The sequence below is a fragment of the Poecilia mexicana genome, unplaced genomic scaffold, assembly GCF_051168715.1.
Source record: "Poecilia mexicana isolate PSO_F unplaced genomic scaffold, ASM5116871v1 scaffold_8, whole genome shotgun sequence".
In the NCBI taxonomy this organism is placed as follows: domain Eukaryota; kingdom Metazoa; phylum Chordata; class Actinopteri; order Cyprinodontiformes; family Poeciliidae; genus Poecilia; species Poecilia mexicana.
In genome coordinates, this window is record NW_028263377.1 from 3552196 (window position 1) to 3565722 (window position 13527).

At 38.3% G+C, this 13527-nt stretch overlaps 1 protein-coding gene and 2 long non-coding RNA genes across 4 annotated transcripts; 2 read left to right on the top strand and 1 right to left on the bottom strand.

Annotated features, from left to right (window-relative positions):
- Window positions 1-75: 75 nt before the first annotated feature.
- Window positions 76-1877, top strand: LOC148157894 (uncharacterized). The gene is made up of 7 exons (XR_015764007.1): window positions 76-536; window positions 645-738; window positions 825-876; window positions 978-1130; window positions 1226-1396; window positions 1537-1693; window positions 1787-1877. It is a non-coding gene; the product is annotated as an uncharacterized LOC148157894 (long non-coding RNA).
- Window positions 1878-5490: 3613 nt separating this feature from the next.
- LOC148157895 (uncharacterized) lies at window positions 5491-9419 on the bottom strand. Of its 2 annotated transcripts, XR_015764064.1 has the most exons (4): window positions 8462-9348; window positions 7672-7823; window positions 6988-7039; window positions 5491-6166 (listed from the first exon to the last, which is right to left on the bottom strand). It is a non-coding gene; the product is annotated as an uncharacterized LOC148157895 (long non-coding RNA). The 2 variants fall into 2 exon arrangements; XR_015764063.1 differs by having other exon boundaries at window positions 7672-9419.
- A 1320-nt stretch (window positions 9420-10739) lies between these two features.
- On the top strand, window positions 10740-11979 carry hspb9 (heat shock protein, alpha-crystallin-related, 9). The gene is made up of 2 exons (XM_014979474.2): window positions 10740-11057; window positions 11351-11979. The coding sequence occupies exons 1-2, from the start codon at window positions 10834-10836 to the stop codon at window positions 11820-11822; spliced, it is 696 nt and encodes a 231-aa protein (XP_014834960.2). The 5' UTR covers window positions 10740-10833; the 3' UTR covers window positions 11823-11979.
- Window positions 11980-13527: the final 1548 nt, after the last annotated feature.

Sequence of the window (13527 nt, forward strand, 5' to 3'; positions counted from 1 at the left end):
ATTTAACCCCCCCCTCACCCCGCCCGTAGATCTTAAATAACTGTCAACTTTGGCTGTGTGAGTACTTTGACGTACATATCCCAGAAGGGCCGTCTGACTCTATTCTTGAGTGGTTATGCTATTCAACATTTTGGTGTAACTGGTTAAACACACTTGAATCAAATGGCTGAGGTGCCACCTCATTCATTCTGCATTCAGATCATATGAAGTCCTGGTAACATCAACATTAATTGAGTGAGATGTTTTGTGCCAGAGACACACCTAGAACTTGAAAGACACCTAACCTATTCTTGATGCCTGGTATTTGGACACCTATGTCCTATTTTATGTTTTCTTTTTTTATCTCTCATTTTAAATCATAGTTAAGATCTTGGCTGAGAGCTTCCTGAAATGATTTTTGAGCGGGAAGCCATAATATATGAGTTGGATAAGATGTTAAGGAAGGATCCCTTCAAGTGTCAAGCTTGTACCCCAGATGTGCTTTCAGTTTCAGTGGATGGAAATTGCAAGTATTACCATTTAAAGAATGCAGCAAGGTATTGTAAAATGTGTGAAATATAACAATTCTTTGTATATGTTAGTGATGTTCACTACCTTTGGACTGTAACACCTCATGAAGTATATTTTATTGCTTTGTTTTTCAGATTGGAGGAACAGGCTATATTTCAGGACCTTTTCATTGCCAAGGATGAAAACATAGGAACATTTGTGGACTGTATACACTAATCAACCAAAAATGTAAGACTGCAGATTGTAAATGTATAATAACAGTAACCTTTTAGCCTGTAATAACAGCTTGCCTGACTGAATTGTATGCATTCTAGATTTTGTGGTGGGCAGCCAGGGAGATCTCTCACAGATCCAGCAGCAAACTGGGTGAGGAGGCTTGGAGCTAGCGGTGTGTAGACATGGAGTGCTGCTTAGTGCTCTTCGAGATAGTATGAGATATTTGCATAAGCTTTGTTCTTTCAACAAAGGCTGGCCAACAGACAATGACTTTTTTCCATGGATGTAACATGCAAGTACTGGCCATATTTTGAAAACTAACAAAAAGCTCTCATAAGCTCCAACACCTGCTTAAAATGAAGCCATTTCTCTCAATTTTCCATGGCAAAGCCCATGAATGTAAGGTAAGGAACACTGACCAGGCATTGTATAACCTTGCTGGTACATACTGCATAAACATCTTTGACACAGTTGATGTTGTTTGTGTATGTTTGTGCAGATACAGATGGACAAAGCTTGTGCCAAGGCTCATCGTTAGATCAGAAAGGAGAAAACATCTTAGCTTTAGAAGATGTTGGTCACTTGAAGACTGATACAGACACAGAAGTTCTGTCTTTGGAAGAGATCCTGTCCGGTGACACAACATTGCCATGGCAACAATCACACAGTGGTAAGTAAACATCCACTAATATGTTTTATACTGTCATCATACCTGACAGATAATATGACTAGATACTCCATGTGTTGACCTCAACTTACAAATTTAAACTTTTAATGAGTTGATTTGTCCTTTTCATAAATGCATTTCAGACTCTCAGTCTTCACACAAGAACAAGGGCAATCGATGACATCATGATGGTAAAGAGACTGGAAGAGGAAAAGAGGATCTTTGTTGATGGACCATCGTTGGAAATCTCTGTCATCCTATGAAGACACTCTAAAGGAGTTTCCCACCTGTTATCGGGAGGTAAATTTAAAAGTATGTTTTTAAGTAACGCATAATCATACCGAAAGTAAAAGCATCTAAATTTTGGATTTTTATTTATGTTCAACTTTAAAGGTTTGTCCTGTGACCTAACTGACGAAGGTCCAAGAGGTCTCCAGAGCATCATCCTCAGAGAGCTGCAGCACCAACAGATGAAGCTGCAGGCATCTACAGCTGGGGAGCCCAAAAGTGGGTCCTAGTGGCCCGGCATCCTGCATATTTTAGTTCTCTCCCTGGTTTAACACACCTGCATCAAATGATGGCTCGTTAGATGGCCTAAGAAGAACATTGACAAGCCGAAAAGGTTGTTTCTACCACCAGGGAGAGAATAAGACATGCAGGATGCCGGGCCACTAGGACTGACTTTGGACACCCCGATCTACAGACTTTGTCAGGAGCAGAGAGCGTTACCTTTGACGACGACTTCAGTAGTGACTGATAATAGTCATATATATATAGTTTGCTCATAAGTCACAAAGAGACACCTTACAATTTGTTCTTGTGCTTTCATGTTTCCAAATGGGCAGTGTTTTATCTTGTTGATTCTTTTTTTAAAATAGTTAATTTGTTTGTGCCTTTGTATTTTCTAAAAGGGCTTACTAGAGCTGTAATTACTTCCACAGTGTGTTTCTTTTTCACTTATGTTTCTGCACATCTAGTGTATTTTCTAGGTAATAAGAGAAATTGTAGTTAATTTAATAGTTTTACTATTTTTACTTCAAGTGGAATAATAACACTTGTGCTTATGTTGAGCAGTTAAATGGCTACAATGCTACGTTAAGCAGTCCCAGTGATTCTGCACTATCTAACATAACCAAGACATCTTTTTGGATCTTCTACTTTTCTTTTCTTTTTTTATTAATATGTGCAGCTGACTTATTTCTTAATCCAAAGAATACACAAAGTGTGTACTGGTGGAACAGTTTCTTATCCATGGTCAATTGAATGCGGTTCAGTTTGTCTGTCAATGTCTTTATTAAAAAGAAATAAGTTAAATAAAATTTCAGTACTTGTCAACTGCCAACTCTCCTGACCTGAACCCCAGAGAGAATCTGTGGGATATTGTGAAGAGAAAGTTGAGAGACGCAAGACCCAAAACTCTGGATGAGCTTAAAGCCGCTATCGGAGCATCCTGGGCTCCATAACACCTCAGCAGTCCCACAGGTTGATTGCCTCCATGCCACACTGCATTGAAGGCTGCAAAAGGATTCCTGACCAAGTATTGAGTGCATAACTGAACACGATTATTTGAAGGTTGACTTTTTTGGTATTAAAACACATTTCTTTTATTGGTTGGATGAAATATGCTAATTTTTTGAGACAGGGATTTTCATGAGCTGTATGCCAAAATTATCAGTATTAAAACAATAAAAGACCTGAAATATTTCAGTTGGTGTGCAATGAATCTAAAATATATGACAGTTTAATTTTTATCATTACATTATGGAAAATTATGAACTTTATCACAATATGCAAATTTTTTGAGAAGGACCTGTAGACCTAGTGTTATTTATGCGTGTCTAGGTTCAACAGTTGACAGGTGAAAAAGGAAGCCGACTAAGGTTTGGTAGAACTTGCTGTCGGTGTCATTTAGTTGAAATGCTTCAGATTTGGACCTAACTGTCAGGAAGTGGGGGTGTTGGTGGTGAGGAGAGAACGCTGAGACCCAGGTTATGGTGATGATGATGTATTTAATGGTGAAAAATAGCACACAGTCCAAGGCAGGCAGCACGGCAGGAACAACTAGCACGCAGCTAAGCACCGGTAGCAACTGACTAATGGACTAGACGAGACAAACACTAACCAGGACTTTACAGTTCTACTGGCGAATCACACGGAAACATACACAAGCCAGGACTTAAACAGTTCTACTGGCGAGTGCTTCTACGACGAACAGACTACGACAATAGACAAACTTAGACAAGGACCCGACGAAGAACACAGACACAGATGGGTTTAAATACACAAGGAGGGTAATCAGGTAAGTAGACACACCTGGGGAGCAATCAACGGGGAGGACAGGACAGAGACTCACAGGAACACAGGACTGAACACAGAGAAACTCAAAAATAAACACACAGAAACACGGAACCTAACACTAACTTCTTTTTTAAAACAGAGCGTCCCAACTTAGTGAAATAATCTTAACATTAACTTGGTATTTGGATGCATTTACAAACCAAAAGGGGTAGACCTCTATTTCAACTACAATAATTAGATGGACACAACTTAACTTACATTCTCTTTATGCCTTTTCTCTGCAAGCTTATGAAATGATGAAATGAACCACAGAGGCCTCAGGCAGATCATTCTTTTTCCACTAGAACAGATTTAGAGTCGGGCTACAGAGCTCAATTCTAGAGAAAATGCATCTTTGAACCATTACTTTCATAAAGCATTGGAAGATTAAGCCATCTCTACCACTCAATTTGAGATTAGTGATGGAGTTAGGGTTAACCCTAACCCCAATCTAACCTTAGATTGTTTTTATACAGTTTAACATAGTGTTTCTCTAGGAGAAAAGCACTATGTCAATCAAACATAATTTAGATTACTATACTAATGTAGTTTAAATTACAGTAGAGTCAAACTGATTCAATATTAATTTACTAAACTGTAATGTTTCTGGGTTTCAATCTGGGTTTCCTTTCATACACAAAATAAGCTGCAAACTTTAACTTAAATAATTAACCTTAGACAGGTAAAAATGCTATTCAAAATACTTCTCCATAAAACATTTTTATGTGTAAATACTGATCACGCTGAATAAAACACATAACAAATAGCTTCACACAATTCTACAAGTGTGTAGGAAACGAATCTGTTACACAGTTTAACCTTGCGTCATGCCTTACAGACAACACACAGGGCAAACTTGACCAGCCTACAATGACGACCAGCTTGTCAGGCAAAAAGTCTTTATAAATCCCATCATGACTCTTTCTGTAATCAAACGAACAGTTTCACTACATTTTGAAGTAACATTTCTGAGTGTATCGTTGACCTTGATCTTATTTGGCTACAGACAAATACGGTTGTCATCTTATTGAAAACCTTATTACCCCCCACCTCCCACAACGTGCTGATAGTGTTCCTTTCTTCTCTTAATCAGTCTGCCGTACGATGGCTGCGTTCCATTTCAGATTCCCGCCGATCAGCCGTACAAGAATTTCTAGAACCAACTATGCGGAGCTGGGATGCTTATAAAAAGTCTATCTATCTATCTGTCACAAATGCCATACACAATTTTAAACACACAAAATATACATTTGCATTTATATATCTATATAGATATATCTATACATAGATATATCTATATATAGATATACCTGTCCTGATATATATCTAGATATATCTATATATAGATATATCTATATAAATAGATATATCTATATATAGATATACCTGTCCTGATATATATCTACAGATATATCTATATATAGATATATCTATATAAATAGATATATCTATATATAGATATATCTATATAAATAGATATATCTATATATAGATATACCTGTCCTGATATATATCTACAGATATATCTATATATAGATATATCTATATAAATAGATATATCTATATATAGATATACCTGTCCTGATATATATCTACAGATATATATATATAAATGCAAATGTATATTTTGTGTGTTCTTCAAAATTGTGTATGGCATTTGTGACATAGGTTTATTAAAATGTATTGTTCTAATACAGTCAGTTGATCTGGACATTGCAATGTATTTTTATCATGCTCTTCATCAATAACTTCACTTAAAGTTGCTGTGTTTAAAAATAAGTACTGCATTTGAAAGCAATTTTATTATAACATTTTACAAATACAGTCTTGATTCACAAAATCCATGACACAAAAAAGATATTAAAATAATAGCTTTTTGAGTTAAAAAAACCACTTCCAATTAGTTATATTGACATCAAGTTGTGCTTATTTTGTTATGTATTTTTATAGACTTTACTTTGTACATCCACATCAACATTATAAACACTCAAAAAGAAGTGTGTACAATACCATGTTTAAAGTTTTTAAGACTTTAGGTCATATTTACTGAACAAAATCTACAAACAATTCTGTTCTAAATTTCAAGACTTAATACAGGCACAATACCTGCCTGATGCAGTGACTCAATCAGCCTCACTTTGTCTTTAACAGAACTTGACAAAAATGTGTCAGTAAACAGCCCAACATAAGCTTACATATATTACAACCATAACATTCATTTCAGTGAATGGCCGAAAACAATATTACACAGAGAACTTCGTAAAATGGTCAAACTGCAGTAAAAACAAAGAAAATAAATTAATACTTTGTAATACAAAAAAGAAAAAGTAACATCATGGAAGGACTTGTTCGCTGTCTGAAGGAAGTGGCACTTGGTGGACAGCAACATGAGAGGATTTACTTGCAGGTTCCCAGGTATCATCCCAGATTTTTCCGCTAGAAAAGAACAACAACAAAATAAGGATGTGGATTTTTTGTGCTATAAGGTTCACAAATCTCTCTTTCTAAGATGTATACCTGACTTTAAGAGGGGGTGATGTAGCCAAAATATTTTCTATGCCGACATCCACCCAAATGCCAGCTAGTACTTACATCCTGTTTTGTCCTAAATATACAATATTATCTTGACTTAAGTGTTAAATGATAAACTGACTGCAGTCATTTTTACCACTACACAAACAATGAAAATCTCTCATAGTGCTTCAGTTTCTTAGAAAAGTCTAAAAATCAAAACAGAAAAAAAGTGACAGTTTCAGATTAAATGTGTGGCTTATATTAATTATAAAAGGCACAGTGTTAAATAATAAGTGTTGAATCACCTTTAAAAAGTCCAAACATCAAAATCAGCATTCCTTTGCTGATAAGCGGCCTAATTTCGGTATTTGGAGTTCTATCTCTATATTTCTATGTTTCTGTGCAAATGCTGACTTTTAGTATGAATTTGTTTCACCCAAAGATGTTGTCACTTATGTGCTATAAGTGTTACTGATTCCTGTTGTAATGCCCGTTTTTGTCCTCATAAAAAAATAAAGACAAATATAAAGAAAGAAAAGGAGTCTGGTAGGTCAGTAATTAAAGCCACAGAGTTTATAAGTAAACAACTGTGCTTATTTTTTGCAGACCACTGCCTCCCTTATCACCCCTCGCCCCATCTACTCATCTCCACACGTGGCAATGTCTCTCAGTGTATCTTGGCATGTTTGACTGGGGTGGGGATGTACTGTCACAGGGTGGATTAGTTAAACTTTTAGACTTACCGCATTAGTTCTACGCCCAGGGATTGATTTTGGGTACTACATTTCCACCAACCTAAATAACAAGAAAAGGAAAAAAACAATTTTAAAAACAAAAGAAGAAATGAAGTCAAAGCGTGTACACTTGAAAACTGAAAACTAGTGTGGTGACTGTCATATTTTATAATCCTTCTAAACTTTACTCTTCTTTACATGGATTTACACATTTTCTCAAATTAGTTTGACATTAACTTTAATCACTTTACAATGGCCACATAAATGGAAACTAAGCCCAAAACAAGTTGTCTTTGCTTATAAACAGTCTATATAGTTTTTCTGTTTCTGTGAGAATTTTGACATTTTAGGGCTGGACTCCTTAAGTCGCGAGTTCAGTTTTCTTCTCGGTTCGATTCTCGGCCTGAGGTCTTTCTGCATGGAGTTTGCATGTTCTCCCTCTGCATGGTGGGTTCTTTCCGGGTTCTCCGGCTTCCTCCCACAGTCCAGAAACATGACTGTCAGGTTAATTGGTTTCTCTAAATTCTCCCTAGGTGTGAGTGTGTGTGTGTGCATGGTTGTGTGTTCTGTCTGTTTCTGTGTTGGCCTGCGACAGACTGGCAACCTGTCCTGGGTGTACCCTAGCAACACTCCCGACCACAATAGGGACAAGGGTGTAAGAAAATGGATGAATGTAAAGAAAACAAAACTTACGCCACCCTGACTTAAGGAGACGGCATGGTCAGCAGGTGACATGAATGCAGATGTGGCTGATCTACGGGCGGGGGTGGGGGAAGGAGAGATGACGGAGCGGGAGGAGAGGCAGTTGGAGAGATGCTTCTGGGTCTTTTCTTCTTCTGAAAAGACTGAGAGGATGGGACAACAGGATGAGAAACAGGAACCAAATCAAGCACTATCACAGTCTCTTCCTGGTTCTCTGGTATCATCATTGGATGCTCCTCAGCTATGGTCTCTGTCTGTTCAAAGATCAGGTTCTCAGCTCTTTACTTCTCTTCATCTGGCTTGCAACAGCAATAAATAACAGACAGGAGAAAAGAAATGTGCCTGTACTGACGCAAGTTCATTTTTAATTCAAGTAAATGACCTATAGCTGCAATCAGTGTATTCAGACAGGGTTCAGAACTTTAAAGATCATCACAGCCTAGGGGCACTGATGTTTTGAGCAACCCTCCAATATTACAAAGTGGCAACAACAAGCATGACTATAAACATTATTATGTGACTTTATCACGGCTAATTAAACGTATTAAGCACAGGTACAGTGTACAGGAACAATTAGCCTCCAACAGGCTAATTTAGCTAGCGTCCACCGTATATTTTCCGGCAAAAAAAATGTTACAAACGTGTCTTCAACCATTCGCATCACAGTCCTACTGCCATTAAGTCCTAAAAAAACCATCAGTAATTTTATAACGTAACACTTTGGAGTTATTTTTGGTTTTAGAGTACAAAAACATTTTGACAGATGCAGATTTCTACTCACCGGAGTGTAAGTGTCGCATATGATGACGTCAGCTTATTCTTCTTCTTGGGTTTTTGTGGGATCCGTCCTTATTTTTATTTCAATCGAACATATTAAAAGGTTTACAGAACAGTTTGCATGCAATCACAAACGAAAACACATCTTAATTTTTCTTAAATTTATTTGGTGTAAATCATTGATATCATACTCAAAAATAGTTTTTTTATTTTTTTATTTTTATTTTTTTTTAAGGCTTTTAAATCAAGCTAACAACAAGCACAACAAAACTCCTCCGGTTTTATATTTTACGGAGTTATTTTTAAATACCGAATTTGTAGTAAATATTCTTAATATCCTGTTCAAACTAGCACATAAATTGTAAATAAAGGTTTTAAAAAAAATAGAATAGACACGTCATCTTATTCGTTCCTAAGTCGTCAGTATCGGACGCTTAGGGAACGGTACAGCATTCAATGAGAGAACCCTTCGCGTCACATATTGACGCCAAGGGGGTACCCTTGGCGTCAATATGTGACGCCGAGGGTACCTGCCCAAGCGTCAATATGTGACGAGTTGGGAGTGAGAATGTGTTGCTTATTTTAAGTCAGGAAAAATGAGTGAAGAGAATCTGTTATTTGGCTTTGATTTTTTGAAAAAAAAAAAAAAAAAAAACTGGGAGCAAGAGACAGGCCTTAATCCTGTTCAATAGGAGTTTTACTTACTCCTTTTAGTAAAAGGAATTAGTCCAGAGAAAAAAAAATTACAACATGAATTACAAAGCAAATATACAAATATGTATATTTGCTTTGTAATTATCATATATTTATTTGCTTTGTAATTATCATATACAAATATATCAGAGTTCAAGTCACAGGCTTATATCACCTGAAAACAATGATACAGTAGGGAAGCAATGATTTGTTTGCATCAAATCAGGAGTCATAACAGGTTTACTGAATACATTGATGACCAGATCACATCACACTGTGTGCCATCATCTGGACCCACTGGGTTTGATGGAAGACAAATACTGAGTTTGACCAGAAAACCAACACAAACAAACACAGCAGAAGGAAACATGAAGCTCTTCTTTTATAGGACTACTAAACAGGCTATGAGACAGGAACACAAAGCACAAAATACTGAACAGGAACTTTATAACTTAGTCAGAACAATGAAGATGGAATGTGGATGAATCTTCCAGTATGAATATGACATAAAAACCTGACATCAAATGAGTGGATAAAGACGATTTCCATGACGAGTTACCTTGCCTGTCTTCAGATCTTTGTACCACAGAAAATCTATGGAGTCAGCTGAAGATCCAAGTTGCCAAGCAACAACCATGAAACCTAAAAAAGGAGTGGGACAAAAGCCCTCCTGAGTGGTAAGCAGACCTGGAAACCAAATACTAAAAAAAAAGCTAGAAGTGGTGAAGGTTTCTCTGATGAGTTCTGTCGTTTTGATGAAGGTTCAAGTGCCTGTTGCACATGTAACATCAAAATGAGCTTACATTATACAATAAGGTAAGAAAGAACTCGAGTTTTATAAGTTTTAAACAGCTTTTAGTCTTCAGCATGGATCAGTCAGGAGAGTTTTAATGTACCAGCAGGTTTCAAATCTACTCACTTTTCCATAACACCACCTCCATCCATCCATCCATCCATCCATCCATCCATCCATCCATCCATCCATCCATCCATCCATCCATCCATCCATCCATCCATCCATCCATCCATCCATCCATCCATCCATCCATCCATCCATCCATCCATCCATCCATGTATCATGTATTTTCCATGGCTGGAAAACACATGATACTGCTCTTTAACAAAATCATTTTTAACAATATTCAGACCTATTATGAAGATTTGTGATAAAACACATTATGAGTTTAAGCCTCATATCTCATATAAATAAAAGGACAACAATGAATAAAAACAAACACTGACTGGTCATTTGGACCTTGTGCTTGTCTTCACTGCCTGCACTGGATTGTCGGTCCTCTCTCATGGTTTAGTTGTGTCACTTCTTAGGAATGACAGAAAGCAGGTGTGTGACAGCAGGCTGCTGAGGGAATCCCCCAGAAATAGGAAATCTTCTTTTCACAGCCGCCCACATACACAGCAGTAGATTCTAAGCATGAGCTGTCTTTAGCTTTTTGATGAGTAGCAGGGCATTCCTGACCTGGCTGAGCTGAGCTGAGCTCATGGGGTGTAAATAGCTCAGTGGGAGGGCCTCTGCTCCAGGCTGGGGTATAAAGCTGATCTGAGACCAGGGGTAGATTTACACCAAGACAGCTGAGGAGTCTGAAATACCTACTTGAAGCAAACAGAAGCTGACATTCTTTCTTTCTTGAAACCTGGAGTCAGGATCTGTTTAGTCGAGCAGTGATGATGTCCCAGTACACAGCTTTGAGCAGCCTGCTGGCTGATGACCCGTTCCTCAGTCAGGAGGGAATCCTCTGGCCGCTGCGTCATGAAGCTCTGTCCTCCCTGCAGCAGAACTTCTTCAGCCGGAGAGCCGGCCTGGCTGAGAGCCTCCTCAGGGAGCTCCATGCTGGACCACAGCTGCTCAAACTGGCCCAGTTTCCTGTCATTTCCTCCACACTGAAAAGGTAGGTACAAGATTTAAGAGCCTCACTCCATCTTATCCTTTATATGTTCAAACCTGTAGATGTTTGAGTGATAGGCCTTAGACAGAAACTTTTTAAATTACTTCCAATAACTCATTGAGCATACTGTACTATTTAATAACTAGTTGGAATGTAAGCGTGACTGAATTAAAATTATTATTTTTTATTTGGCAAAATGCCTTGAGATGGAGTTTGTTGTGAATTGGAGTGATATAAATAAAGTGAATTGAATTTGAGCTGAAGTCCATCTGACCCTGGTGTTTTCTTGTTCCTAGACTGAGTGAAGACAGAGAGCAGCAGACAGAGGCAGTGGGCACAGAGCTGCACCGAGACGCACAGCAGACCAGCGACAATGGCGACCTTCTGGTGACCCTAGACGCCCGGGGTTATGCTCCCGGGGACATCACCATCAAACTGGAAGGCCGAAGTCTGGCGGTGGTGGCCATGAAGCAGGCCGGAGCAGAGGAGAGCCAGTCCTCCTCCTCCTCCTCAACCTCCTCCTCGTCCTCGGCCTCCTTCTCCTCCTCGGCTTCATCCCACATGGGATTCATGCAGAGAATAGATCTACCTGCTCACCTGGACCTGTCAGGTCTCTCCTGCTCTCTAATGGACGATGGGCAGCTTCAGATCCACGCCCCCGTGGCCTGGCAGCCAATCAGCGAGGAGCAACAGGTGCCCATCCGCTACAGGACGTCGCTGGAATTTCCCATTAAAAATGACGACACAGAGCAGGAACATAAAAACTGAAGCCACAGACACAAAGTGGAACACGTTTCTTATAACATCCACAAAAAGACTAAACTACGAGTCAAGTTTAAATTGATATCTTGAAAGCTTATTTTAAATATATTTTGTAATATTTTGAAAGTGTAAAAATTTAAATAAATGACAAAAATCAAATGTGTTTACAGGGGCAGCATTATGTGTTTTCCAGTCGAGTAACTGTGTTCCCTTCAGTTGATATAAAAAAATATATATCAAACACAGCTTTAAAAACAATTGACTTTGCAATTAACACCTTGAAATTAGGCTTCTGTCTCTTTAAGAAACTCTTGTTCTTGTTGATGTGATGACTGCCTTCAGGAAGTCATCACATCAACATTAAAGCATTTACAAACTTTTCTCTGGCTGCTGGAGTGAGAAATAGTTTGTACAGTGAGCTCAGCAGATCTGCTGCTACTAGTTTGAAGGTACTAGCAGCCTATTGAAAGGCTTGGCTTGGAAACTGCAGGCGGGGCTAGGTCCACCCAAGCGTTTTATACAAACTTCAGTGGTTGCCATGGAGATTCAAGGATTTCTCAAACATCCATGAAAGAATGAAAGCAACACTCCAGGTATGTGTTTGATGATAAAATAGAACATGATATAAAACTCAAAAAAGCTGATTTTACATAATACTGCCACTTTAATAAATGGCTGCTTGAAGTGAAGAGCTTTGTTGGCCACATGATGGCGCCAACATATAATCTGAATATAACATGGAGTGGGACAGAGCAGAGGCCTCTCCTAATCACTAAAATCACCTGTAGTTCCTCTCAAGAGACTGAATCAGAGCCTTTAAAAGGTTCCAGCGACATTTATTTTCCTCTTGTTTTGCATTCGGCGCAGACAGAGGCAAGGTAATGTTTGTCCTGCCCTGAGGAGCTGAGGAGGAGGAGAGCAGAAGGAGGACAGGTTTTAAAGGATTAGCTCAGATGAATTCCCAAAATATATCCACATTCTCACTCTCTTCTAATAATGTTTAATCCTGAAAAACATTTTTTGATTTAATTTTTGAAATGGCTTGGATCCCTCAGCAGCTGAATTCCATTCATTCCATTCCATTAATCTGCATGTGACCGTAAACATGCAGATTAAACCGATGACAGGGATTTGACAGCTGGAGAATCTGTTGTGTGACAGTTCAGGTTGGCTAAACTGTTAAACTTTTCAGGAGACTGAAAGGTAATCCTAATTATAGTAGTAATGATGAGGCATCGGTCAGTATGACATCCTCTCAAAATGATGACCGTACGTACAAGCATATAGCATAACGGTACTCACTGCTATGTACAGCAAGGTCCAGATGTTTTCATGTTATTTGCAACAATTATTGATTATTGTAGCAGTTATAATATTACATTGATTGTGATAGTCAGACCTCAGCAAAAACTAAATGTGTTGCAAGTTTTAGGTCCTGACTGCTGCAGAGTAACACTGGGAGCTAAACAAGCTGATATTAGCTGGTTAAACAGTCAGGCTATCTGCTCTGGTAGCCAGTCTATGGCCATATTTAACACACATGCTGCCTGTAGCTTAGCAACTGTAACTTTTAAGCAGTCTTATGTTAATAAGAGCCATGGTTATCTGTCATATTTATTCAGTTAAAAACATGGAAGATGATAAGAGAGAGGAAAACAAAACCTGTAAGGAAAAACCAACATCATCATGAGACATTTCTGTTCTGTGACCA

Bases quoted from the DNA above. Each gene is read 5' to 3' on its own strand.
- hspb9 (XM_014979474.2), top strand. From the start codon at position 10,834: ATGATGTCCCAGTACACAGCTTTGAGCAGCCTGCTGGCTGATGACCCG. The intron at 11,058-11,350 runs GTAGGTACAAGA...TCTTGTTCCTAG, and splicing joins ATTTCCTCCACACTGAAAAG to ACTGAGTGAAGACAGAGAGC.